General features: G+C 42.1%; 1 protein-coding gene across 7 annotated transcripts in view; it reads left to right on the plus strand.

Moving 5' to 3' along the window:
* The window catches only part of focad (focadhesin), a 240760-nt gene that overhangs the window by 112301 nt on the left and 100771 nt on the right, over positions 1-27688 (plus strand). For all 7 annotated transcript variants that reach the window (XM_069926741.1, XM_069926735.1, XM_069926745.1 and 4 more), the window contains 3 exons: positions 3250-3371; positions 9327-9419; positions 18351-18439. In XM_069926741.1, the coding sequence (XP_069782842.1) occupies positions 3250-3371; positions 9327-9419; positions 18351-18439 (304 nt within the window). The remainder of the gene's footprint in view (positions 1-3249; positions 3372-9326; positions 9420-18350; positions 18440-27688) is intronic.

Consider the following 27688-nt stretch of genomic DNA (forward strand, 5'->3'; position numbering starts at 1 on the left):
TGTAATTCTGAACTTGTACAAATTATTTTTTGACAGAAAGGTTGTTTCATGATAATCAAGATGTATTATAGTGTTATTTTAGCTTACTTTGTACATGATATGCCAGACCTCTGCATCAATGTTAAGAAAATCATACTTGAATATGCATTTTAATGCATTGGAGGGGTTTCAAAGGATTTTTCACAGAGCTCAACAAAATTATATTCCATTTAAAACGAGGACAGTAAGAGTTGGGATAGTCTGCCTTGGATAACTAAAGAAATGGGTGGATTAAATTAAAAGCAAATCCTTCCAAAGTGACCAAGACTAGTGGGAAACTAAAAAAATTGGGAAAAATTAGCATAAAACACTAAGAAAGCAATAAAGGAAAGAAAACTTAGATTATAAAAATAAATTGGCACAGAACATAAAAGCAGAAAGCAAAACAAATGGCTAAAATGAATGGTCGAGAATGGAGAATTAATAGGGGTAATAAGGCCCTGAATCAGTCTTCGCAGTTGAAGAGAAGGATAGCATGGCAAAGATATATGTGAAACTGGTGAGGACCTCTGTACAACCATTATCATAAAAAGGCAGTGCTGAGCAAACTAGTGGGACTAAAGGAAGATAAGGTGAAGCACAAAAGATGTCTGCATAAGATAAGTTGGGATAAGTTGTATTGTTGTGAATAGAGGATTGGTTAACCAATAGCAGACAGAGAGCTGGGATAAATAGGAGTGCCTGGTAAGTAGTTAGAGGGTTGATACATGGATCAGTACTGGGCCTAAATAATTGGAATAAGGATAAATAAATAATTTGGAATAAAGAATCAATCGTGATGACACTAAATTGAGTGGAAAAACAAATTGTCTCGAGGACAGAGAGTATTCAAAAAGATAGAGATAGATTGAGTAAACAAATCTGGCAGATGGAGGACAGCATTGGTAAAGTGAGGTCATCGGCTTTGGAAAGTAAAATTATCTAAATGGTTGAAAAATTGCAAAATGCTGTTGTTCAGAGAGAACTGACAGCTCTTGTGGAGGAATTGCAAAATCAGTGAGGATTACTCCAATATTAAAGGATAGTTTAGAGTCCACCAGATATTTTTTTTTTTCTTTTTTTTTTCTTTTTTCTTTGGCTTGGCTTCGCGGACGAAGATTTATGGAGGGGGTAAAAAGTCCACGTCAGCTGCAGGCTCGTTTGTGGCTGACCAGTCCGATGCGGGACAGGCAGACACGATTGCAGCGGTTGCAAGGGAAAATTGGTTGGTTGGGGTTGGGTGTTGGGTTTTTCCTCCTTTGCCTTTTGTCAGTGAGGTGGGCTCTGCGGTCTTCTTCAAAGGAGGCTGCTGCCCGCCAAACTGTGAGGCGCCAAGATGCGCGGTTTGAGGCGTTATCAGCCCACTGGCGGTGGTCAATGTGGCAGGCACCAAGAGATTTCTTTAGGCAGTCCTTGTACCTTTTCTTTGGTGCACCTCTGTCACGGTGGCCAGTGGAGAGCTCGCCATATAATACGATCTTGGGAAGGCGATGGTCCTCCATTCTGGAGACGTGACCCATCCAGCGCAGCTGGATCTTCAGCAGTGTGGACTCGATGCTGTCGACCTCTGCCATCTCGAGTACCTCGACGTTAGGGGTGTGAGCGCTCCAATGGATGTTGAGGATGGAGCGGAGACAACGCTGGTGGAAGCGTTCTAGGAGCCGTAGGTGGTGCCGGTAGAGGACCCATGATTCGGAGCCGAACAGGAGTGTGGGTATGACAACGGCTCTGTATACGCTTATCTTTGTGAGGTTTTTCAGTTGGTTGTTTTTCCAGACTCTTTTGTGTAGTCTTCCAAAGGCGCTATTTGCCTTGGCGAGTCTGTTGTCTATCTCATTGTCGATCCTTGCATCTGATGAAATGGTGTAGCCGAGATAGGTAAACTGGTTGACCGTTTTGAGTTTTGTGTGCCCGATGGAGATGTGGGGGGGCTGGTAGTCATGGTGGGGAGCTGGCTGATGGAGGACCTCAGTTTTCTTCAGGCTGACTTCCAGGCCAAACATTTTGGCAGTTTCCGCAAAGCAGGACGTCAAGCGCTGAAGAGCTGGCTCTGAATGGGCAACTAAAGCGGCATCATCTGCAAAGAGTAGTTCACGGACAAGTTTCTCTTGTGTCTTGGTGTGAGCTTGCAGGCGCCTCAGATTGAAGAGACTGCCATCCGTGCGGTACCGGATGTAAACAGCGTCTTCATTGTTGGGGTCTTTCATGGCTTGGTTCAGCATCATGCTGAAGAAGATTGAAAAGAGGGTTGGTGCGAGAACACAGCCTTGCTTCACGCCATTGTTAATGGAGAAGGGTTCAGAGAGCTCATTGCTGTATCTGACCCGACCTTGTTGGTTTTCGTGCAGTTGGATAATCATGTTGAGGAACTTTGGTGTAAGGTTATGAATAATAGACAAAATAGAAGCAGAGCAGTTTCCATTGCAGGTGAGACTAGAAATTGGGGAGTAGACTTATGACAGATAAGGAATAGATTTTCCCAGAGATTAGAGAAACTGTGGAATTGTCTGCCCAAGAAAGCAGCAGAGGCTGCCTCAAAATATATTTAAGACACAGGTAGAATTTTGCATAGTTGGGGAACAGGTGAGTAAGTGGAGGTGAGCCATGATTTGATTGACTGGCAGCATAGTCTCGATGGACCAGATGACCTACTCTGAGTCTTATTTCAAGTAATCGTAATGTCCAGTCATTGAAATGGATGGTGTGAAAGAGCAGAGCATTAGATTCGGCTTTCGTAACTTTTCATTTCAGTGTACACTCTTGGAAATGTTTAATTTTACTAATAAGAGTGAAGTTGATAGCTGAGCACACAATCTGTATCATTGGATTGTGCTTGCAGTAAAACCTGATGACTATAGTGATACTGGGCAATAGTTTATTTGGAAGCTAAGCACACATCCAAAAATTTCAGAGAATTCCAACAATGTATTCCTTCTTGGTCACTAAAAAAGTAAAGTCGGAATTCTTCTGAGCATCCATGACACCACTTTCTCAAAGAGGCATACTTGTCATCTGGTTTTCTTTGATTCTGGCAGTTAAAGAATGAGAAAATTTTTACTGTAAAGACTAACAACATTCTCAATGATAACTGGACTTTTAAGCTTTATAAAATTTGAGGATCTTTATAATTCAGGAGTTAAGAGCACCACAACTGATATGTTGAATATGAAACATTGAATGATAGTCTTCCAGCTTAAACTTTTCCTAGCTTGTATTTTATCTTTTTTGCAGCTGGCCTATTACTTTGTTATGATCTACACATTCAGACTGACAAAGATGGCAAACCTATTAATCGCTTTCTTGTTAGTAGAGGTCGTAGTTACCAACAGATGCTTGCAGCCCTAATCCATGAGGTAGGTTTATGTGCTACATCTATAAAGATTAAAGTCACACAACATTTTGACATATGCATCAACTGTCTGTGTTATTTTCTTAACAACTACTGTTGTGGAACCTCTTTGAGATTTGAAATGAATCTAGAATGTTTAACAAAAGTTAATGTGGCTTCTTGCAAAGGGGTCCATTGGAGCCACTTTTTTTGTATGGGTTGCAGTTGTATATATCACTTCAGCTGAAATAGTCCAATGTTTTTTTTAAAACATTCTGCAGCATTGCCGCTTCCACTGTCCTTCTCACCAACTTGATATGGTCAGTGAATATCAAAACTTGTACCCCTTTTTGATATTCCCTGATCATCAACACAATTCAGCATCCATTGACATGGTCTTTGCCCTCAGACAGCTCCAAGAAAAGTGCAGAGAACAAAACAAAGGACTCTATATCACCTTTGTTGACCTCACCAAAGCCTTCGACACCGTGAGCAGGAAAGGGCTTTGGCAAATACTAGAGCGCATCGGATGTCCCCCAAAGTTCCTCAACATGATTATCCAACTGCACGAAAACCAACAAGGTCGGGTCAGATACAGCAATGAGCTCTCTGAACTCTTCTCCATTAACAATGGCGTGAAGCAAGGCTGTGTTCTCGCACCAACCCTCTTTTCAATCTTCTTCAGCATGATGCTGAACCAAGCCATGAAAGACCCCAACAATGAAGATGCTGTTTACATCCGGTACCGCACGGATGGCAGTCTCTTCAATCTGAGGCGCCTGCAAGCTCACACCAAGACACAAGAGAAACTTGTCCGTGAACTACTCTTGCAGATGATGCCGCTTTAGTTGCCCATTCAGAGCCAGCTCTTCAGCGCTTGACGTCCTGCTTTGCGGAAACTGCCAAAATGTTTGGCCTGGAAGTCAGCCTGAAGAAAACTGAGGTCCTCCATCAGCCAGCTCCCCACCATGACTACCAGCCCCTCCACATCTCCATCGGGCACACAAAACTCAAAACGGTCAACCAGTTTACCTATCTCGGCTGCACCATTTCATCAGATGCAAGGATCGACAATGAGATAGACAACAGACTCGCCAAGGCAAATAGTGCCTTTGGAAGACTACACAAAAGAGTCTGGAAAAACAACCAACTGAAAAACCTCACAAAGATAAGCGTATACAGAGCCGTTGTCATACCCACACTCCTGTTTGGCTCCGAATCATGGGTCCTCTACCGGCACCACCTACGGCTCCTAGAACGCTTCCACCAGCGTTGTCTCCGCTCCATCCTCAAAATCCATTGGAGCGCTTACACCCCTAACGTCGAAGTACTCGAGATGGCAGAGGTCGACAGCATCGAGTCCACGCTGCTGAAGATCCAGCTGCGCTGGATGGGTCACGTCTCCAGAATGGAGGACCATCGCCTTCCCAAGATCGTGTTATATGACGAGCTCTCCACTGGCCACCGTGACAGAGGTGCACCAAAGAAAAGGTACAAGGACTGCCTAAAGAAGTCTCTTGGTGCCTGCCACATTGACCACCGCCAGTGGGCTGATAACGCCTCAAACCGTGCATCTTGGCGCCTCACAGTTTGGCGGGCAGCAACCTCCTTTGAAGAAGACCGCAGAGCCCACCTCACTGACAAAAGGCAAAGGAGGAAAAACCCAACACCCAACCCCAGCCAACCAATTTTCCCTTGCAACCGCTGCAATCGTGTCTGCCTGTCCCGCATCGGACTTGTCAGCCACAAACGAGCCTGCAGCTGACGTGGACTTCTTACCCCCTCCATAAATCTTCGTCCACGAAGCCAAGCCAAAGAAAGAAGACACTAACTCAGCTCCCACATCCTTCCATTTGAAACTCCAGATGGCGCTGTTCTAGCAGCATCATGCTCAAAGATTTGTCTCCCCTTAGTAAGACAGTTTGCTAAACCAGGTGGGAAGAAACTTCGATTTCTTTCCTTAGTCATAACCAATGTATTTGCACCATTGGGTAGGTGATGTGTTCTTGTTATCTCTGAAATGCTTTTGTTTCATGTTGGTCCACTTGCTCCTCATTAGAACCTCTTCTATCACATCATTTCTTGGACCTGGGTGCTGTTCCAAAAATACAAGCAGATTTCCTCAGTAATAATCTCTCTCAGCTCTCTTACCTTCTCACTTATTTTTTGTGCTCTGAATCTGAATTTATTTATCTTAGTCTCTATCTCACTCTGCCAGTCACTTTCCCGCTTCTCTCTTTTTTGTTTTGAACTTCAGGTGCTTGGTCATGAGATTAAAGTTAGTTTGATATCGCAAATGAAATTGATAGTATGATAACCCATCATTTAAATCTTTAAACCACACGGGATAATATTATGAAATACATCTGATAGTAGTGTTGAAATTATCAGCAAAGGATGTGTATTTCAGAAGAAAATGATGTCCATATTTCCAGAATAGTTCAAGGCCGTGTTCTTCACATACTCGTTGGAATTTTCAGGCCAACCTTATTTGAGGATGCATCAGAATTGCAGTTTAAATACAATTCAGGTCAGAATAGCTTAAAAGTAATACACAGATCATGCCATTACTCAAAATGAAATTGTTAAAGATACAAATGAAATCGTGGAAGAAAAAAAAAATGACAGATTTACCACATGACTGTGGTGATGTGTACAACTTTTTTGAAAAGGTTGGGCTTTTTCTGGAAATCTCTACTGGGGATGTTCATCTTTTTTTGTCAAGTCAGATAACCTGGCTTTGCTCCTTCTGCCTTATTACACAAAGAACCTTAAAAGAGAGGCTCTAGAGATCAGGACAGCTAGAAGGTGGTCACAGGAGGCTGAAGAACGGTTACAAAGCTGACTTGAGTCAATGGATTTGGGCAGTGTTCAGAACTCATCTGAGCAGCGACATGGATCTATTCGAATTAGTTTACATAGCAACAGGTCTACAGCAGATGTCATCTCATTGACTCTACACAAAGCCCTGGAAACATCTGGAAATAAAAGACACATACATCTGGATGCTCTTTATTGACTACAGTTCAACATTCAACACCGTCATTCCATCAAAACTGATCATCAAACTCTAAGACCTGGGCCAAAAACCCCTCTGTGTAATTGGATACTGGATTGCCTCACCTCCAGACCACAATCAGTGAGGATTGGTAAGAACATCTCCTCCACAATTTACATCAGTACTGGAGCACCACAGGCTGCCTTCTTTGGCCCCTGCTTGATTCGCTGATCAGTACGACAATGACACCATTGACAAATTTGCTGATGGTAGTGGGTTGCATAAAGGAGGTGAGAGCATGTAGGAGGTTGAAGACTTGGCTGAATGATTTATCAACATCACCCTCTCACTTAATGTTACCAAAGCCAAGGAGCTCATTGTGCATTATAAACTTCAGGATGGTTAAAACAGTGGAGTACGATCCAGTTATCGATCATTGGGGGATCAGAGGTGGAGATGGTGAAAAATTTTTAATTCCTGGCAGTCACTTTTTCAAAGGACCTTTCCTTGACTCAACACACTAATGTCATTGTGAAGAAAGTACACCAGCACCTCTACTTTGTCAGGAGTTTGCAGAGATTTAGTATGACATCAAAACACCTTGGCCAACTTCTACAAATGTGTACTGGAAAATGTGCTGACCAGCTACATCACATCCTGTTATGGGGGCACCATTACTTCTGAGTCCTGCAAAAGGTAGTAGGCACAGCCCAGTACATTGCAGGCCAAACGCTTCACACCCCTGAGAAAATCTTCATGGAACATTAATGTTGGAGGACAAATTGGGTCTAGTGATCATAACTCTGTTAGTTTTCGGGTAGTTTTAGGGAAGAGCAAGGTTCTAGATTGGAGAAGAGCAAATTTTGAAGGAATAAGAGGGGATTTGGGGAGTATTGAGTGGGACAGGATAATTTCAGGTAAGGATTTAAATGAAAAATGGAGGATATTCAAAAAAGAAATTTTGAAGGTACAGAGTAGATATGTCCCAGTGAGGATCAAAGGAAAGGCTGGAAGTCATAGGGAGGCTTGCTTTTCGAGGAATATTGGAAATTTGGTTAGGAGGAAAAGGGAGGTGTACAAGAGGTATAAAGAGCAGGGAGCTGAGAGTTTGAAGGAGGACTACAAGGAGTGTAGAAGGAATCTTAAGAAAGAAATTAGAAAGGCCAAAAAAAGAGGCACAAAGAGGCTTTGGCAGACAGAGTAAAAATAAATCCAAAGGGTTTCTATAAGTACATTAAAAGTAAAAGAATAGTGAGGGATAAAATTGGACCCCTTGTAGATAGCGATGGTAAGCTGAGGGAGAAGTCAGAGGAAATAGAGGAAATTTTGAATGATTTCTTTGCCTCAGTATTCACTAGGGAAAAAAAATTGAACCAGTTGAAGTAAAGAAAAATAGTGGGGAGGTCATGAAGCATATAAGGATAACCGAGGAGGTAGTGATGGCTGTGTTGAAAAAGATAAAGGAGGATAAATCTCCGAGACCGGACAAAATATTCCCAAGGACACTCAGGGAGGCTTGTGGACAGATAGTGGGGCCATTAACACAGATATTTAGGATGTCACTGGCCAAGGGGGTAGTGCCAAAGGATTGGAGGGTGGCGAATGTGGTTCCGCTGTTTAAGAAAGGGTCCAAATGTAAACCTGGGAATTATAGGCCCGTGAGTCTGACGACTGTGGTGGGTAAGTTGATAGAAAGTGTTCTGAGGGACGGTATTTACAAATATTTGGAGGTACAGGGATTGATAGGGAGTAATCAGCATGGTTTTGTCAGGGGTAGATCATGCTTGACAAACCTGATTGAGTTTTTCGAGGGGGTTACAAAAAAGGTTGATGAAGGGAAAGCTGTGGATGTTGTCTATTTAGACTTTAGTAAAGCTTTTGACAAAGTTCCCCACAGGAGGTTAGGAAAAAAAGGGGCTTTTTTTTCTGGAGCATAGAAGATTGAGGGGGGACTTGATAGAGGTGTTTAAGATTTTAAAAGGGACAGACAGAGTAAATGTGGATAGGCTTTTTCAATTAAGAAAGGGGGAGATTCAAACTAGAGGGCATGGTTTAAGATTGAAGGGGGAAATTATAAGGGGAACATGAGGGGAAATTTATTTACGCAAAGGGTGGTAGGGATGTGGAATGAGCTTCTGACAGACGTGGTTGAGGCGGGATCATTGGTTACATTTAAGGATAGACTGGATAGTTACATGGAGAGGAGAGGACTGGAGGGGTATGGACCAGGTGCTGGTCAGTGGGTCTAGGAGGGTGGGGATTTGTTTCGGGATGGACTAGTAGGGCCAAACTGGCCTGTTCTGTGCTGTAAGTGGTTATATGGTTATATGGTTAACACTGCCATCAAAGAGCGGCATCAGGAAAGAGATATGGGTCCCACCAAGTTCAGGAACAGTTGCTTCCCCTCCATCATCAGACTCCCCAATCAAAGACTCATTTACGGACCTTTACTTTGCACATTATTTAGTGTTGAATATTTATTTTCTGTATTGCACAATTACATTTCTCTCTTTGTATACATATCTTTTGTTGAGCATAGTTTTTTTTTTGCACTACCAATAATTAGAAATTCTTCCTGGCCCACAGGAAAAAGAATTTCAGGGTTGTATGTGGTGTCATGTACTCTAACGATAAATGTGAACTTCGATCTTTACAATCAGCAGTGTGTTGTGACGTATCCCTTGTCTCAAATAAAACAGATCAGAAGTAAAGGAATGGCTGATTTTTGGTGGTTAGGGTGTGATGAGAAAGGATTCCATCTTTGGGGGTGGGGGGGGAAATCAAAATCAACAGTTCCCTGGGCATTCCATCAACACCACTGATGAAAATTAAAGCCATATGCTTAAAATTACTGTAAGAATGTTTTCCACATTACCAAAATATAATAAAATACAATGACTTCAAGTATTTCTGGGATCTTGGTTGCTTTAATTGCCATTTGATTACAGTCATTGTTTAATTTAATCTCTGTTTAACTTACAGGTGCCTATTCAACCTTCTGAATGGCATAAATCGATTCTGATGCCCCAGGCATGGCTAGGATTTATGGGTAGAACCTATCAGGCTGTAATGCAGGTAAATATGGTACTGAGAAAACAATGGCTTCCTTCCTCTTCCAAAGTTATCGTTCATGATTGTGGACAGTAATTCTGCACCAAAAACAATGTTTTGGATGTTAGAAGTATTTTAATTATTCAATAACAATGTTCAGGTAAGAAAATGAACATCCGTTTTGATGAAGAATCTTCAACTTGAAATGCAGACTTTGTTTTTCTTTGTGACATTCCAGCATTTTCTGTTTATATCATCAGTTATTGTTCATAGATATCTTCTCAAAACCATTAGGATTGAATCTTCTCAATGGCCTTCAGATGATAAGTCCCCAGGGCTGAAAGAGATTTTTCCATGTTACTTTAGGAAGCAAATAAAGAAATTGCTCGGGTGTTGGCAATGAACTTTCTGTCCTCCCTGGCCACAGGGAAGGTACCAGTGGATTGAAGAATACAATTCTCTTGTTATGAAAAGGTAAAGGAGAAAATCCTGGGAATTATAGACCAGTGAGTCTTTTCTCAGTGATGGACAAACCATTGGAGAGGATTCTTAGGAACAAGAGTTGGAAGCATTGGAGAAGTATAGTCTTAATATAACTTTGTGAGGGCAAGTTGGGCCTTATGAACCCAATTGAGTTTTTTAAGACAGTGTCAAACCAAATTGATGATGTTAGGGGAAAAGACATGGTATATATGGATTTTAACAAGATATCCCTCATGGGAGGCTCGTTCAGAAAGTTATGAGGCATGGAATTCATGGAACCTTGGCTGTGTGGATTCACAATTCAGAATCAGAATTTATTGTCATGAATAGGTCATGAAATTTGGTGGTTTGCAGCAGCATCTTAGAGCAAACATTCATATTATAACCATCATATAACATTGCTATATATAAAAAAATTAAAATAATAGTGCACGAAAGGTAAGGCAGTGTCTTTAGTACATTGATCATTCAGGAATCTGATGACAGCGAGGAAGAAGCTGCCCTTGTGCTGCTGAGTGCTTGTCTTTAAGCTCATATACCTTTTCCTGATGGTAGTAGAGTGAAGAGGGCATGGCCTGGGTGATGAGGGTCTTTGAGGATAGGAGTTGCTTTTTTAGGACATCACCTCATGTAGATGTCCTCAGTGGAGGGGAGTCTGGTGCCCGTGATGTCGCAGGCCAAGTTGACAACCCTCTGGAGTTTAATCTTGTCCTGAGAGTTGGTGCCTCCATACCGGGCAGTGATGCAACCAGCCAGAATGCTCTCCATGGTAAACCTGTAGAAGTTTTTGAGAGTTTTCAGTGCCAAACTGAATCTCTTCAGATACCTCACAAAGTATAGCCGTTAGTGAGCCTTCTTTGTGATTGCATTAACGTGGAAGATCCAGGACAGATCCTCAGAGATGTTGACACCTAGAAATTTGAAGTTCTTGATCCTCTCCATTACTGAGGACTTGATGAGGACTGGGTCGTGTTCCCCTGACTTCCTTCTAAAGTCCACAATCATTCCCTTGGCTTTGCTAAAGTTGAGCACAAGGTTGTTGTCATTACATCATTCAACAAGCTCATCTACCTCACTCCTGTATGCTTCCTCATTGCCATTTATGATTCTGCTGACATCCGTGGTGTCATCGGCTAAATTGTAAGTAGCATTGGAACTGTGCCTGGCCACACAATCATGTGTCTATAATGAGTAGTGTAGTGGGCTCAACACGCATCCTTGGGGTGTGCTTGTGTTGATAAGTGAGGAGGAGATGCTGTTTCCAATTTGTACTGACTGTGATCTTCCGATGTGAAAGTCAAGGATCCAGTTGCAGAGGGGGGTACAGAGGCCTAGAGTTTGTAGCTTCTTGACCAGCACTGAGGGAATAATGGTGTTGAAGGCTGAGCTGTAGTCAATGAAGATCAGCCATATGTATGAATTGCTGTTTTTGAGGTGATCCAGAGCTGAGCAAAGAGCCAGTGATATTGTATCCGCTGTGGAGCAATTATGGCAATAGGCGAATTGCAGTGGGTCCAGATCTTTGCTTAGATATGTGTTATTCTGGCTTGCCTGCAGAAAGCACAGGGTAGTAGTATATAGAATGTATTCTGCCTGGTGGGTAGTAAAGTGGAGTTCTGCAGGGATCTATTTTGTGATATTTATAAATGACCTGGACAAAGAAGTAGAAGGATGGGTGAGTAAGTTTGTCGATGACACAAAGTTTAGAGGTGTTGTAGATAGTGTAGAAGGTTGACATAGGTTACAACACGATGCAGAGTTGGGTGGAAAAGTGGTAGATGGAGTTCAATCCAGAAAAGTGTAAAGTGATGAATTTTGGTAGGTCAATGTAGTTAATGGCAGGGTTCTTAATATGGTGGAAGAACTGAGGAAACTTGGGGCCCAATTTCATTGATCTCTCAGGGTTACTGCACAGGTTGATAGAATAGTTAAGAAGGCTTATAGTATGCTGCCTTCATTAGTTGGAATATTGAGGACAAGAGTCGTAAGGTAGTGTTCTCCATATTCTCCATAATCTTCCATAAATCTCAGGTTCAACCACATTTGTAATATGTTGTACAATTCTGGTTGTCTCATTACAGGAAGGATGCTGAAATTTTGGAGAGGCTGCAGAGGAGATTTACCAGGATATTGCCTGGATTGGGAAATGTGTCTTATGAGGCAAGGTTAACAGAGCAAGGCCTTTTTTCTTTGGAGTGAAGAAGGATGAAAGATGTCTTAATGGAGGTCTAAGAGATTATGAGAAGCATAGATAGGATGGACAGCCTGAGCATTAGTGGCAAATACTCAAGGACATCTGTATATGATGAGGGGAGGAAATTTAGGGGAGATGTCAGTGCTAAGTTTTTGTGGTGGGGAAGGTATCAGGGTTCACAGACAAACGAGTCTGGACATGTGTTATAATCAAGGGTAACTTTATGGAACACACAGGAAGCAAACAGGGAAGGCGTCAGATTATAGTTAATTACTTAGTTATATAGACATTCTTAGTTATATAGACATTCACATCGGACCCAGGTTGGACTTCAGTACCATTGGCCAGCTATCTTCTACATGGTAAAAGTCAAAAACTATAATAGTGTAAGCAGACACATCAGGTGTAAGGGTCCTTGATACCAGTGGCTGCGTACCCTACCACACTGTCCAGCATGTGTGCACACTCACAGATAGGGACTTTAGCAGACCCTCCTGATCCCTGTACCTTGGGGTGTGGCTCCATGTTAAGTAATATACAGTTACTAACACACTCTAACAAGACAAGGACTTAAACACACACTCCCATTTCCCTGTACCAGGAAGGGGATGGCTCAGTGCTAAATACTACCAAACAATACTACCGTCCTGCTCTAAGTGTAGTGCACAACTTACCAATGACTCCTCCAGCGATGTCAACAGTTAAGTGTCCTGGCTAGAGCAGTGTTCATAGTCAGGACCAAGGAGCAGAGAGAGAAATGTGGCATGCATTGATGTTTATACTGTTCTGAGCTGGGCATTGGGCCAATGACAATGCTGAATCATTTAAATGAGCCAACGGTAAGGTGTGCACTATTGGGTGGCCGGAGTCCAATCGTGATTGGCAGGTGCTGCGACCTCAGACTAAGTTTTTGACAGGGAGGTCACGTGATCATCCACAATCCACAATGTTCCTGACTGGGAGGCCACGTGTTCCAACACAATCCAAACATAGCAGTCTTTTTTTACGTAGAGAGTAGCTGGTGCCTGGAAATCATTGTCAGGGGTAGTGTGGAGGCTTGTACAATAAGGACATTTAAAAGACTTAGACAGCCACGTGGATGCAAGAAAAATAGAGGGTTATGTATGTGAGCTAGAAACATTCATATAGGTCAGCTCAACATTGTTGGCAAAAGGGCTTGTATTGTGTTGTGATGTTCTGTATTCTATAAGACTTGATTGGACTTGAAATTTTGAGACTGTGGCTCTAATTGTTTGCACGGGGTTGCTCTCTTTAGAGCAAAGAAGATTGAGAGATTTAATGAAGCTGCACAAAATCTTGACTATTGGATAGGATAGAGAGAATGAAGATATTCCTGATCACATTGTTCAGTGATGAGGGGGCTCAGATTTAGAATTCTTGTCAAAGAGCTCTACAGCATGGAAATAGCCCCTTCTGCCAAATTTGTCCACGGTGACCCCATTTGCCTGCATTCAGCCCATATCCCTCTAAACCTTTTCTATCCATCAACCTATCTATATGCTTTCTTAACATAACAATTGTCCTGCCTTCCACCACTGGCAACTCGTTCTTTATTGTGAATTGGCAGGTGAGGTTCATTTTAAATATTTACCCTCACACATTCAATCAATGTCCTCTAATTTTAGAGATACCTTGTGAAAAAGCAAAGATCCATTTGCCTCTTTAACAATGAGTAAATGCTAACATGATTTAATCAATCAAAATCTTTGTACAATATTAAATGTGTTTTTACTGTGCTTTTTATGAACCTTTATTTTTGAATATTTTATTTTAAAGTTTTCATCCACAATGCAGTCAATTACAAGGTTGTAAATGCATACACCAAATATTAATCATATGTATTAATCAAACACTACATTGTTTTTGATCCCCCCCCACCCCCTCCTCTTAAAGGCCCTCAAAAGAAAAAATAAAGTAGGAAATAGAAATATTAGAATTGATGTAGCAAAAAAAATGAAAGCGAGGATTTCCCCAGAAGTACTCTTCACAGCACAATGTCATATATAAGTATATATATTTCTTAAGGAGGGTCAAATATATATATAAAAAATTAAAGTCTCCAAATTAACATTTGACTTATAAATACAGGCATCATTTTACAAAGTAGTCTCATATTAATCTCTTCATTTCCCAGTATTCCTAATCAATTAATTAAATTTAATATAAATAAACTACCTCTTCCATCAATATACTATTCCTTTACATCAGCCCAAACTATCCTCCAATAATTCAAATCTTACTTCTGAAATGCTCCCAACTTCTCTTGAAATCCAGATATAAAAGGAAAAAATAATAGTAATTTTAACCAGAACATTGATTAATACATAATTGATAATAAGTAAATAAGAATTCCACCCCCCCCCCCACCCTTACTGGCATTGTTTAATATACACAATGCCACCCTCTCTATTGTTCGGGATACGGCATCTGCCACAAAAAAGGATGTGATCAGAAGCTCCCAGACCCTGCAACCTTCCAGGTATACAATAGATCAAGTAAATTAAATTACATCAACCAATGAAATAAATACATCTCATTCCCTTGGTTCATTAATAGGTAATGTCTCCACAAATTCTGCCACTTGTTTACAATCTGTAAAAGAATTTCTTGTTGCCATCAGGAAATAAAATCTTCAACATAGCTAGGTAATGAATTACAAACTTATAACCTTTTACTCCAAAGGGTTTTCTTAACTGGATTGAACTCCCTTCTTCTGGTCAGTAATATCTGGGGAGAAGAAAATCTTTGATCCATGGTATTCAAGTGGGTTCTTTCTTGTTCTTTCTCTTTCAGATGCCAAGGCTAAGATTTTTTCTTTATCTTGATATTTTAAATATTTAACCCCTATAGAGCGAGTCTTTTCATCTGGTTGTGGTCATGCCCAAAGGGCTCTATGTGCCCTTTCAATTTCAATAGGACTTTCAAATTTATTCACCCCCCAGAACTTTAGGTATCCATCTTTATAGAAATTGAATCAAATCTTGTTTTTCTTCTCCCTCTTTCAATCCAACAATTTTAATATTATTTCTTCTACTAAAATTTTCCACATTATCAATTTTTTCCAAACATTTCTTCCTTTCAACAGATCCCACTATAACTTGATTCTCCAATTTCTCCAATTCTCTCCTGAACATTTTCAACCTTTTTAAACTTAAGATTTATTTTACCCACATCTTGCATCTTTTCTATATCAGCTTGATAAACTTTATATTCAAATGTTTTACATCAGACCTCAGATATAGTATTTCTTCATTTGTTTCCATCATTCATTGCAACATTTCTCTTACAACCCCTCAATTGGAGTTTCTTTAAATTTACTCTCCCCTGTAGCCTTTTGTATAACCCCGAACTTAACTTGTTCTTGAGATACCGGTATATCTTCTTCTTGTTTCTCTTCCTTTTCTTCTCCTTGTTCTGTATCTTCATCGTTATCACTTTCTGGTTTCATCTCTTCTGTTCCTTACAAGAAATTCCATTTCGTTAAATCTTTTATCAAAGCTAGTACCTCCTCAAATGAACTGCACACGCCCGCTGATTTGGGCATGCACAGTGATGCACTTCCTTGTCCAATGCTGTTTTTGTTTTACTTCACTTAAATATTATTTTTTCAATGTTTTCCCCAGAGGGTCGGGATCCCATGTCCTATGTCCTCTGAATCATGTGACTTCTCCATTTTTTTATGAACCTTGAGTCTACCTAACAGTGCTACCCAAACTCCCAGCAGCCTAGCAAGAATGAACAAGATTGGACTAATAAGTTGAAAACAGTTGTTAATAGTGCATTGTATCCAGTAACAGTAATCTTTAAGACGACGCACACTCAGATGTTTCTACAATTGTTGTAACAAGTTTTTGAGATCAACTTGCTTCAAGTTTTAAAACCAAAATAATGCAGATGTTAGAATTTTAATTAAAAATTAAAAATATTGGAAGTACTCACAAGACCTTTGGAACTGGAAACAGACTTGGTGTTCAAAGCTGAAACACCTCAGAACATGCAAGAAAGAGTCAATACATGGACAGAGGGAAAACTAACTTGTTTTTTGTTTCTTTCCCAATTCTGATGAACGATCTTGGGAGTAAAACCATTAACATTGTTTCTCCTTGCACAGATGCCATCTGACCTGCGAGGGTTTCCATTATTTTCTGTTCATAATTTTACTTGTCTTGGTCCTATTTTGAACATTGATATTTTAGTTAACAAATCTTGGATCATTTTTCTGGCAAGAATGTTGTGCATTGTGTAAAATTATTGTGACCACAGGCAAAACATCCTTCCTGCATGTTGCTTCAGTTAGGCACAGAATATGTGTTGCAACCAAATTTAGTTAGATATCTGGCATGGTGTCTCCTTCCCTGTTCTTGAAAGAGAATTGGCCTGGACATAATTACATCCATTCCACAGATGTTTTCTCTTTTGTGTAATATCTTAAAAGTTAAAATGGATACAGCACATTATTTTTACAGTTCAGATAACAAAGTTGTGTGTAAAAAAAAACAAGACAGGTGGTTCTTTACCACTGTGGAGTATTAAATTACTAAAATTATATGTTGTGACTGCGGAGAATTTAGTTGCAGTGCACAGTGGCAAATGGATGGACTATGGAAAGTTACTCTGCCTTGAGGTGAAATGCGTTTCCATTATCAATGTAAATCAATAACACAGATTTTTATGATTGCATTCGGTGATCTGACTGCATAATATATAAATGGCCAGTTAATGTTTTATTATAGCATTAGATGGCTTGTGTCTGTACATTGTTGTAATTTCAGCAGTAACAATAACCAAAAAATTGCTTAGAAATCTTGTGTGTTATCTGCTGTATTTATGTGAATCAGTGCAATCTTGATTTGTGAGCCATTTTGCCAGTTTTTGGATTTTTTTTGAGAAATGCAGTGAACTTCTCACATTTTGAAGTGTCCAAGCTTATTTGTGCATTTCTCTGAAAGTTCCTGAAGTATTTTCTCTCCTGTTTACTTAGATTACACCCCTAGTTAGAGTGACAGGAAGGGTTTCAAATCGTTGCATGGTGCTGCTCATAGTAATCCACTAGTACATGCAAATGTATTGTCAGATTCATCTGCAAGCTATAGCAATTACTTAATTAAGTAACTATTAATTGGACTGAATGTTCTGTGGTTACTTTATTTGTCCTTTTTTTTTCTTTTATTCGTTTCATTTCATCTGGTTGGGTATGTGTATCACAGTTTTTCCCCTCAATTTTATTCAGCTTTAAGAGATTTGATTAATTTCCAATCACAAAATGCACATTTGCACAGCACTTTGTACAATTTAACTTGCAATTGTTTAAAAAGGTTAAAGCAGAGTTTAATAAATAAGTCATGTTTTCATTTTCTCCACACATTTCTCTGCTCGTCTCCTTAAAATGCTCATTCTTTTCTGGACAATGATCGAAAGAAAGAGAGCTTGTTCAGGTCTTGTGGGAAAAACAGTTGTACTGCTATTCAATATTCAAAATAATCCCAAAACAGGCAACTCACCTCCAAAATAGTTTCCAGGCACGACAGCAACTTCCACTAACATGTTCCTGGTATTTTGCCAGAGGAGCTCTCCATTTATAATTCAAAATGTCGAGTGGAACAAGAGAGTAACCGATTGGAGCAGCTTTATTGACAGTAGGAACCCCAAAATAAACAAGGTCTGAAGAAATTGAGCATGAAAAATCTAATTCTCCCTCCCCACCTGTCCCCCACTTCAAATTACAGAGGGTTTCTCTGGAAACCACTTTTTGTAAGCACATTGCCTAGTTTCTTGTGGTTTTTAAGGTTCCTAAAGATGGGAAGAGAAGTGGAGTACTTATAGATATGAAACACTAAGGGGTTAGAAGCAGGTGTGTTGGTGATGGGGAGAATGTGAATTTTGAGGCTTAAAAATGGGTCTACTGGGAAGTTTTCAAGCTGAGCTAAAGCTTTTTTATGGAGTTAGTTACAGAGAAGCAGTATCAGAGTGTGTTAACGTTTGTGTTCCTAATTGTGGAATAACATTAGTGCACGTTATTGAGTAAATCGGCCCCCCTACATTTCTTCCTGAGAGATGGCACTTGCTTAAGAATAAAAGGTTTTAGGAAATTGCTGCACAATGGTTCCCATTTAAATTGTTGTCTTATTTTAAATTTACTGCAATCACAGTTCCTCTCACTGTGTGAACTAATATACAACTTCCTCCAGTCTTGTGCTCACTGATTGTTAATGGTTTCATTGTGGACTGATGCTATTGATTGATGACTTTGTCTATAGGGGAGACAGGCCGAGCTGGAGATGCAGCAGAAGCATGGGAAAGATGATCCAGAGGAGCTCCAGTATAAGCAATTCATATCCTGGCTCTGGTAGGATCAGTTTAAAACTGCATTTATTTATTCATTGGGCTATTTATTTATTTATCTGTTTGTTTATTTATATATTTTGCTGATTGAGCCCGATTACCTATCACTGCATAAATGCAGGATAATTTATTGTAGTTTAGAACATCTGGAAATAACACTTTTGCATCTGATTCTTTGCATTTATATAACAAACTGGCAAACAGAAAAAAGCTGTATAGTATAATCCATCTTGCTCATCAAGTCTAGCAATCCTGCAGGATCCTCTAACCCACGAGTTACAGTGCCCTCCGTAATGTTTGCGGCAGGCACTTTTTTCCTTTATTTGCCCCTATGTTCCACACTCTTCTTGAGATTGTGAATTCAAATGTGATTAAAGTGCACATACCAGATTTTATTTAAGGTTATTTGTAGAAATTTTGATTTGACCGTGTAGAAATTACAGCATTTTTATACATAGTTCACTCATTTTAGGGCACAATAATGTTTGGGACATTTGGCTTCACAGGTGTTTGTGAGTACTCAGGAATGTTTAATTGCTTCATTGGTGTAGGTATAAGAGAGCTAGACTTGCTTCTAAGCTTATGATCACCTTTGGAGTCGAAGTTACCATTTTTCAACATGAGGACCAGAGTTGTGCCAATGAAAGTCAAAGAAACAATTATGAGGCTGAAAAGCAAGAATAAAACAATAAGAGACATCACCCAAATCTTAGGGATGACCAAAATCAACTGTATGGAACATCATTAAGAAGAAAGAGTGTATTTAGACCAAGGAATACCTCCACTGCTGTTGACAGAAGAATTCTCATCATAATGAAGAAAAATCCCCAAACGTATGTCCGACAGATCAGAAATGTTCTTCAGGAGGCAGGTGTGGATATGTCAATGACTACAGTCCACAGAAGATTTCATGAACAGAAATACAGAGGCTACACTGCAAGATGCAAACTACTAGTTAGCCACAGAATCAGGATGGCCAGATTACAGTTTGCCAATAGGTATTTAAAAGAGCCTACAGAATTCTAGAAAAGTATCTTAAGATGAGACAAAGATTAACTTGCATCAGAGTGATGGCAAGAGCAAGGTGTGGAGGCGTAATTGATGCTACCCAAGATCCAAAACATCTCACTTCATCTGTGAAACGTGGTGGGATGCAATGGACTAGGCATGTATGGGTGCCACAGGTTCTGGCAGTCTTATGTTCATTGATGAACAGAAGCAAAATGAATTCTGAGGTGTACAGAAACATTTTATCTGCTGAAGTTCGAGTAAATGCCTCCAAACTCATTGGACAACGTTTCATCCTCCAACAAGACAATGATCCCAAATTTACAGCTAAAGCAACAAAGGAGTTTTTCAAAGCTAAAAACTGGAAAACTTTTAAATGGCCACATCAGTCACCCAATCTAAATCCAAGTAAACATACCTTCCTTATGCTAAACAGAAAACTTAAGGGGATAAGCCTCCAAAACAAGCAGAAGATGAGTATGGCTGGAGTAGAGGCCTGGCAGTACATCACCTGCAAAGATACTCAGCACCTGGTGATGTCTATGAATCATAAACTTCAATTAGTCATTGCATGCAATAAATAGGCAACAAAGTACTAAACATGACTTCTTTAATGTTCAAACCATTGCTCTGTTCCAAATATTAGGATATTGCAACTATCCTCCGTCATATTTGTTTGGTTAGACTAGAGTGTTGTTGTTTATGACACATTCAAAGAAAAGTCCATATTAAACTGCAGTTGAGTTTTTCACAGTTTATTAAAGCTTATCAGTTACTACATTGCTACCACTTTCTTATACAGTACTAAAAACTATGATAAAAACAATTAAACAATGTTTAAAATTGATTATAATGGTCAATAAAAGTATTTCGACCATTTTTGTTCTTTCAATCTTCACAGAACAAAGGAAAATTCAAAACTGATTATTTATCTCAAACATGCAGAAAGTTAGCCACAACCTTGAAGCTGGCTGTTGCTAGGAGACACTCAAAGAATGCCAACAATATCTGCTGGCTTTTTACAGAATATACTTACAATACCGGCCTCTAATTGTTATATCTACAAATAATAATTTCCATTACAAATAAAAAAAATCAAACATAGTAGTATATATTGGTTAAGTTGTGGCGGCTCACCACGAGGCAGACGAACTGGCCCTGGGGGACAGGTCCCTGAGGGAGCTGATGGACGAGATGCTCACGCTCATGGGTGAGCACACCAACTGCCCACTCTTTGAATGCATCTTCCTCAACCATGTGCCCGGCGACATCCGGCTGCTGCTAGTCCTGGAGAGCTTCACTGACCCGAGCAAGGTCACCCAGAAGGCCCAAGAGCTATGGCTCGCATGATTCCCGGAGGGCTCAGTGGTCCAGCTGGTCACGAGGCACAGGCACAATCATGGCAAGCCCGCATCTAGCACTGCAGTAGAGCACCCGGCCCCTGCAGGGGCTCCCGAGAGCATAACCAAGGCCACAGCGTCCGCTCCAGGCCTTCACCGTCTTGTCCCTCCCAACTGCCATCCTGGGTGCAGACTTCCTCCTCGCACACGGGCTTCTGGTAGGCATTCGAGGAAGGCACCTGGTGGATGCCTGTACCTTCCAGGCCGATCACCTCTACGCCTCCCACTCGGAGCAACCACAGATGGCCACGATCAGCACACCAAGAGACGAGTTTCAGTGAATCCTGGATGAGGTCCAGACACTCCTCAAGCCACAGCTGCCTTGCCGCACCACGGGGTGTCCCACCACATCCCCACCGAGGGCCCACCGGTTCATGCCAAGGCACGCCGGCTCCTGCCTGACAAGCTCCAGGTAGCGAAGGAGGAGTTTTTGCACCTGTTGAATCTGGGGATCATTTGGCCGTCAGACAGCCCGTAGGCCTCGCCGCTCCACCTGGTCCCGAAAGCCTCCGGTGGCTGGCATCCCTGCGGAAATTATCGACGGCTCACCGAGGCAACCGTTCCTGACCGTTACCCCATCCCTCACATTCAAGACTTTACGACCAATCTGCACGGTGTGAGGGTTTTCTCCAAGGTTGACCTATTGCGTGGATATCACCAGATCCCGGTGCACCCTGAGGACATACCCAAGACGGCCATCATCACCCCCTTTGGCTTGTTTGAATTCCTGCGCATGCCGTTCAGGCTCAAGAATGCCGCTCAGACCTTCCAGCGCCTCATGGACTCTGTGGACAGGGACTTGGATTTCGTCTTTATTTATTTGGACTACATTCTCGTTGCCAGCAAGGACCGGGTGCAACACAAGGCCCACCTATGTGCCCTTTTTTTCGCGGCTGGCTGACTTCGGCCTTACCATTAACCCGGCCAAGTGCCAGTTCGGGAAAGAGTCCATGCAATTCCTGGGCCATACCATCACTGCTGAAGGAGCCACGCCTGATGCTGCAAAGGTTTCCGGTATCTGGGAGTTCCCACGCCCGGACAGCCTCAAGGGGCTGCAGGAGTTCACGGGTATGGTCAACCTTTACAACCACTTCATCCTGGGTGCTGCACGCATCATGCAGCCGCTATTCGCCCTCATCGCGGCCCAAATACAAGACGCTCGCTTAGAACCCAGAAGCCTGCGCCACATTCAAGGCGACCAAGGACGCCCTTGTGAAGGCCACCGTGCTTGCCCACCCGCACACTGACCTGCATATGGCACTCTCTGTCGATGCCTCTGCCGCAGTCATCAGTGCCATCCTGGAGCAGCAGGTGAATGGACATTGGAAGCCGGTGGCATTCTTCAGCCGCCTGCTCCGCCCGCCGGAACGCAAGTATAGTGCTTTCGACCGCGAGTTACTGGGCACGTACCTGGCAGAGCGGCATTTCTGCTATTTTTGGAGGGGAGTACTTTTTCCATCTTCACCAAACACAAACCCCTCACCCAGGCGCTCGCGATGGCCCGCCACCAGCGTCACCTCTCCTTTGTGTCGGAGTTTACCACCGACATTCAGCACAAGGCGGGGAAGGACAATGTGGTTGCCGATGCACTCTCGTGACCGCCCATCTGCACGCTGACGCCAGGCTTTGACTTCGACCAGCTCGCCAGGGACCAGGAATCTGATGAGGAGACGAGGGCCTTCAAAGCCGCCATCATGGGCCTGCGGTTCCAAGTCCTCCCGACTCCAAGGAGCGAAGACACTATCCTGTGCGATATCTCCTTTGGCACCCCGCAGCCAGTGGTTCTGCAACTGTGGCACAGGCAGGTCTTCCGTCACATCCACGAACTTTCACATCCATCCATCCATCAGGTCCACGGTCCGGATGGTGGCAGATCCTGTTGACAGGATTTCAGGGTCTGAGTTACAGGGAAAGGTTGTGCAGACTGGGGCTTTTTTCTCTGGAGCGTAGAAGATTGAGAGGGGACTTGATAGAGGTGCTTAAGATTTTAAAAGGGACAGACAAAGTAAATGTGGATAGGCTTTTTCAATTAAGAAAGGGGGAGATTCAAACTAGAGGACATGGTTTATGATCGAAGGGGGAAAATTATAAGGGGAACATGAGGGGAAATTTCTTTACGCAGAGGGTGGTGGGAATGTAGAATGAGCTTCCGGCAGACGTGGTCGAGGCGGGATCATTGGTTACATGTAAGGAAAGACTGGATCGTTAAATGGATAAGAGGGGACTAGAGGGGTATGGACCGGGTGCTGGTCAGTGGGACTAGGAGGGTGGGGATTTGCTACGGCATGGACTAGTAGGGCCGAACTGGCCTGTTCTGTGCTGTAAGTGGTTATATGGTTATATTGTATGGGCTTCGGAAGCAGATCACGGGCTAGGCCAGAACATGCACCCATTGCCAGATGTCCAAGGTGCACAGGCACACCAGGGCGCCAGTACAGGAGTTTGAGCACGTCCAGGAACTGTTCAGCCACATTCACGTGGACATCGTCGGGCCTTACCCATTTCCCAGGGCAACCGTTACCTGTTTACGGTGGTGGACCCCACCACTCACTGGCCCGAGGCGATCCCAATGCCAGACGCCTCCACCGACTCCTGCTCCCAAGCACTGTTGCATGGTTGGGTCACACTGTTCGGCATCCCGGCTCACCTCACCAGCGATTGGGACGCCCAGTTCACATCTGCGCTCTGGGCACAGCTCCCCAACAGGTTGGGAATCCAGCTACACCGCACCACGGCCTACCACCTACAGGCCAATGGACTGGTCGAGCGTCTGCACTGCCACCTTAAGTCAGCACTCATGGCCCGCCTCACTGGCCCCGACTGGGCGGACGAACTGCCTTGGGAGCTCCTGGGCATCTGCTCCACTCCCAAGGAAGATCTGCAGGTGTCATCAGCTGAGCTGGTCCACGGTGCGCCGCTGGCACTACCTGATGAGTTTGTCAACGCACCTCACAATCCCCAGCGGTTGCTGCACGAACTGCTTCCCCACCTCAAGCACGCTTGGACTCATTCGATCTCCCACCGCCGCCCAGGCATGGCAACCGCCCATCTCACATTCCCGGCGAACTGCTTTCCGCGGAGTACGTTTTTGTTCAGTGGGGCTCGACCGCGGCACCTCTGCAGTGACTGTACGTGGGGCCGTACAGGGTTGTACACCGTTCCGGCTCAACATTCACACTGGACATTGGTGGCAGGCGGGAGCTGTTTACCATGGACAGGCTGAAGCCAGCGCACCTCAATCCCACCGAGCCCATGGTCATTGCCCAGTCCAAGAAGCAAGGCTACCCGGCGAAAAAGGACATTGTTGCCAGTTCTGGAGGGGGCTGTGTGGCGGCTCACTGCGAGGCAGGCGAACCGGCTCCGCTTGTAAGCCACGCGGCGGGGCAGCCAGCCAAAATGGCGCCATTGGGGTTTTCCTTTCCTTCCAGCACGGGGCTCAGGAACCCGTGCTGGGGGACCACGTGACGCCCGGGTGACGTCAGCACCCTCCAGCGCGGTTTTCAGCCAGGTCCGGGCTGGGAGTATAAGTGCAGCCCAGCAGCCTGCAATAAACTAGTCTGCTCACTGAGCTCAACCCTTCTGGTTGTGTGTGTGTTGTTGCAGGAGCAGTGTAGCTGCCGCTACAAAGTATTCAAAAGAAAGTGAAAGTCAATTATCAAAGCTTCCTGCTTCTTGAAAAAGACAGATTTTGGCAATTGGCCTGTTTAGAAAACCAGTTTTAGTCTTAATCTGAACTTTACGTACAACTCCTTTTTTGTCCTGGATGGTATCAACAATTGTCCCTATCAACCAGGAATTTTGTGTGCTGAATGTTCCATGTCATTCATTCCCATTTTCCACTTTTTTTTTCAAACGATTCTACAATTAGAAATAATGGATCAAATGGGTAGCAGAATCTATTTGTTCAGATATTACCTGAACAGCATTTGCAGTTTTACTCCTGTTTTCAGGGTCTTCTCTTTTGATTTCAGGGTCTTCTGGTAAAATTTCTTTTAATTTATCAAGATTTTGAGGCCACTCCTTTTGAGGTTGTAGAAAAAATGGAAGCCCTGGTGTCCACATTTCATTCTTCAGGAAATACTTGATTTTCAAACCTCTGGAAGCCAGATCACCAGGATTATTATCTGTGTTAACATATTTCCACTATGAACATGAGACCTTAACAATTTTAGTGATTCTATTAGCCACAAAAGTTTGAAACCCTGTGGTTTTATTGTTGATGTATTTGAGCAGAGAGGTGCTCTCAGTCCAAAATATGGAGTCTGTTAGTTTCATCTGCAACTCTTTCTTCAACATTGTGTTCATTCTGCTCACCATGGTTGCAGCCATCAACTACATTCGTGGAATAGTGGCTGGTTTCAATGGAGCCACTCTGGCTTTTCCCAAAGCAAATCCACAATGTACGTGATATTTGTTATCATACAGTTCAATAACCGTTTTCACATGCATCTGCAAAATGATGCAATTGAACAGATATAACAATTCCAAAATTTGTGGGTTTTAACCATCTGACAATCTTGAAGTTCAATAACCGTTTTCACATGCATCTGCAAAATGATGCAATTGAGCAGATATAATAATTCCAAAATTTGTGGGTTTTAACCATCTGACAATCTTGAAGTCTTCCATCTTCCAAAGATCCTGCATTCAACACGTCCATTTTTGTACACTGAATTCTGGTATCTTTTCATCCCAACAAATCTTCTTCCTACACAAATCTTGTAGGATCTTCTTGGAAATTAAGACAACTGGTGCCAAAATTCCTAGAGGATCATATATCGAACTGAGAGTTGATAGAATACCCCTTCTTTGTGAGAGGTCGGTCCTTCAAAATTATTTTGAACATAAAAACAGGAAAGTCGTCATGGTCTAAGTCCAAATTCTTCATTTCTTTCACCCTGTCCTTTCAGGTATGGAAGCTAATATCTGGGACCTGTTACTTGTCCACTAGATAAGTAAAAAACCTCCTTTATTACAGATTGTTCTTAACTCATGATGAAGAGCTATTGCTTCTTTGACTTTAGCTACAGAAGTGAGTCATTAATATACATAAAAGTCATTCCTGACAGTGCTTACAGCTTGAGAGCTAAATTGTTCCATATTGTCCACAGCACCTTTCCTAAGAACAAAATTCACACAATTTGGTGATGAACTTGCTCCAAAGAGATGCCCTGTCATTCTATATTCCACCATGTTCTGATTATAGTCTCCATCAGGTCACCAAAGGAGTCATAACAAGTTACGGTCTTCATCTGGTACCTTCAACTGATGGAACATTGCTTCATTGTCTGCAGTGATGATGGCAGATTCTTTATAGAATCTAGTTAATACTCCTATCAATGTACTGGTCAAATCTGGTCCCTGTAAGAGATGAGAATTTAGTGAAACCCTCCCCCCCCAAAAGGTTGCTCCAAAATCAAACATCACACAAAGTTTTTTCTTCTTGTGGATGCAAAACACCATAGTGTGGTAAGTACCTTTTTTTTTGCCATCACCACATTCCATATCATATCTGACACGCATTTGGTGTAGTCTGAATGAGAGAATGAATCTTGAATCTTCTCTTTAAATTCAGTGTTTGTTGCTTGATAACATTTCTATTATCAGGCATACATATTTACTTTTTCATCAAAGATAATCCAATGCAGTGATGATCATTAACCAGCTTGGCAGATTTTGACACCAATTCCAAGAACTGCTGGTCTTCCCTTGAAGGTTCTTCTCATCCATGATGCACTCATGAGTGTCATTCTTGAACTGCTGCTTCCACAGATTGTCAAACTTCACTATTGATAGCTTGTTGACACATATCGCCGATTGATTTTGAACCTCTTCTTTCCCATAATGGTCCATTAATCATCCAACCAAGCATAGTTTTGACAGCATAAGTTTCGTTTCCCGTACTCCTTATCATATCTAGTGGTACATCTGAATCAATCAGCAACTCAAGAGTTGATTTTGTGAAAATGAACATTTTTCAAATGCATCTACAGTTCAATGTCATTCTGATGTGGGATTTCCTTTATGCACAGGCATAATCTTCTGAGTGGATACGCCTGGAATTTCACAAAAATCTTTACTATCCAGTCCAGCAATCTCTCGGCCCGATACACATTGGTGTCAATGTGTTTATCTTGATGTCTAGTTTTCAATGGAATTTTTGTACTTCTTCCTTGAAGATTAAGTTTATTCATTAGCCTCATGGTGCAAAAAGACACAGAGCTTCCTGGGTCAAGAAATGCATAAGTATGTCCAATTGCACTTCCTTTCTTGGCCTTGACCTGCAAAGGTACTATTAAAAGTTTGCAGTTATTTTCACTGCCCGCAGTAAGATCATTTGTCAATACTGAGGCCTCAGCACTATTTTCAACTGCTACTTTTCTTGTCATTTGTCATTTTTCTGTATTTTCCTTTTCCTGAAAGATGTAGCATTTTGGGATCCTTTTGACTACATATGTCACAGCTGAGTGGCTTTTTTGCTGTCTGTTCTTGATACAGACAGCCAAAACATATTCCATTTTCCTTCAAAAAAGTGATTTTCTCACGATGCATCTGTGCACACTTTTCCACATCGTGCTTCTGCACAACAGGCAAACTTTATTTTTATTTTTCCTTAATTTCTTTATGTGCCACTGTCAGAGAGGTGGCAAATGTACTTTTCAAAAATTTTGGTTGAGGATAGGATTTGGACTTCTCAACTTCTTTACTTACTCTTTGAGAACCTTTGATAGTTCCATACACTGGATATGCCTCAACAACCACTTGCCCTTCAATGGACTCCACCAAATCCTTAAAAGTCGCCATCTCATCACATTTTTTCTAATTTTCAGCAACTTGGTTTCTCC

The sequence above is a fragment of the Narcine bancroftii genome, chromosome 1 (genome assembly GCF_036971445.1).
Source record: "Narcine bancroftii isolate sNarBan1 chromosome 1, sNarBan1.hap1, whole genome shotgun sequence".
NCBI classification, from domain to species: Eukaryota; Metazoa; Chordata; class Chondrichthyes; order Torpediniformes; family Narcinidae; genus Narcine; species Narcine bancroftii.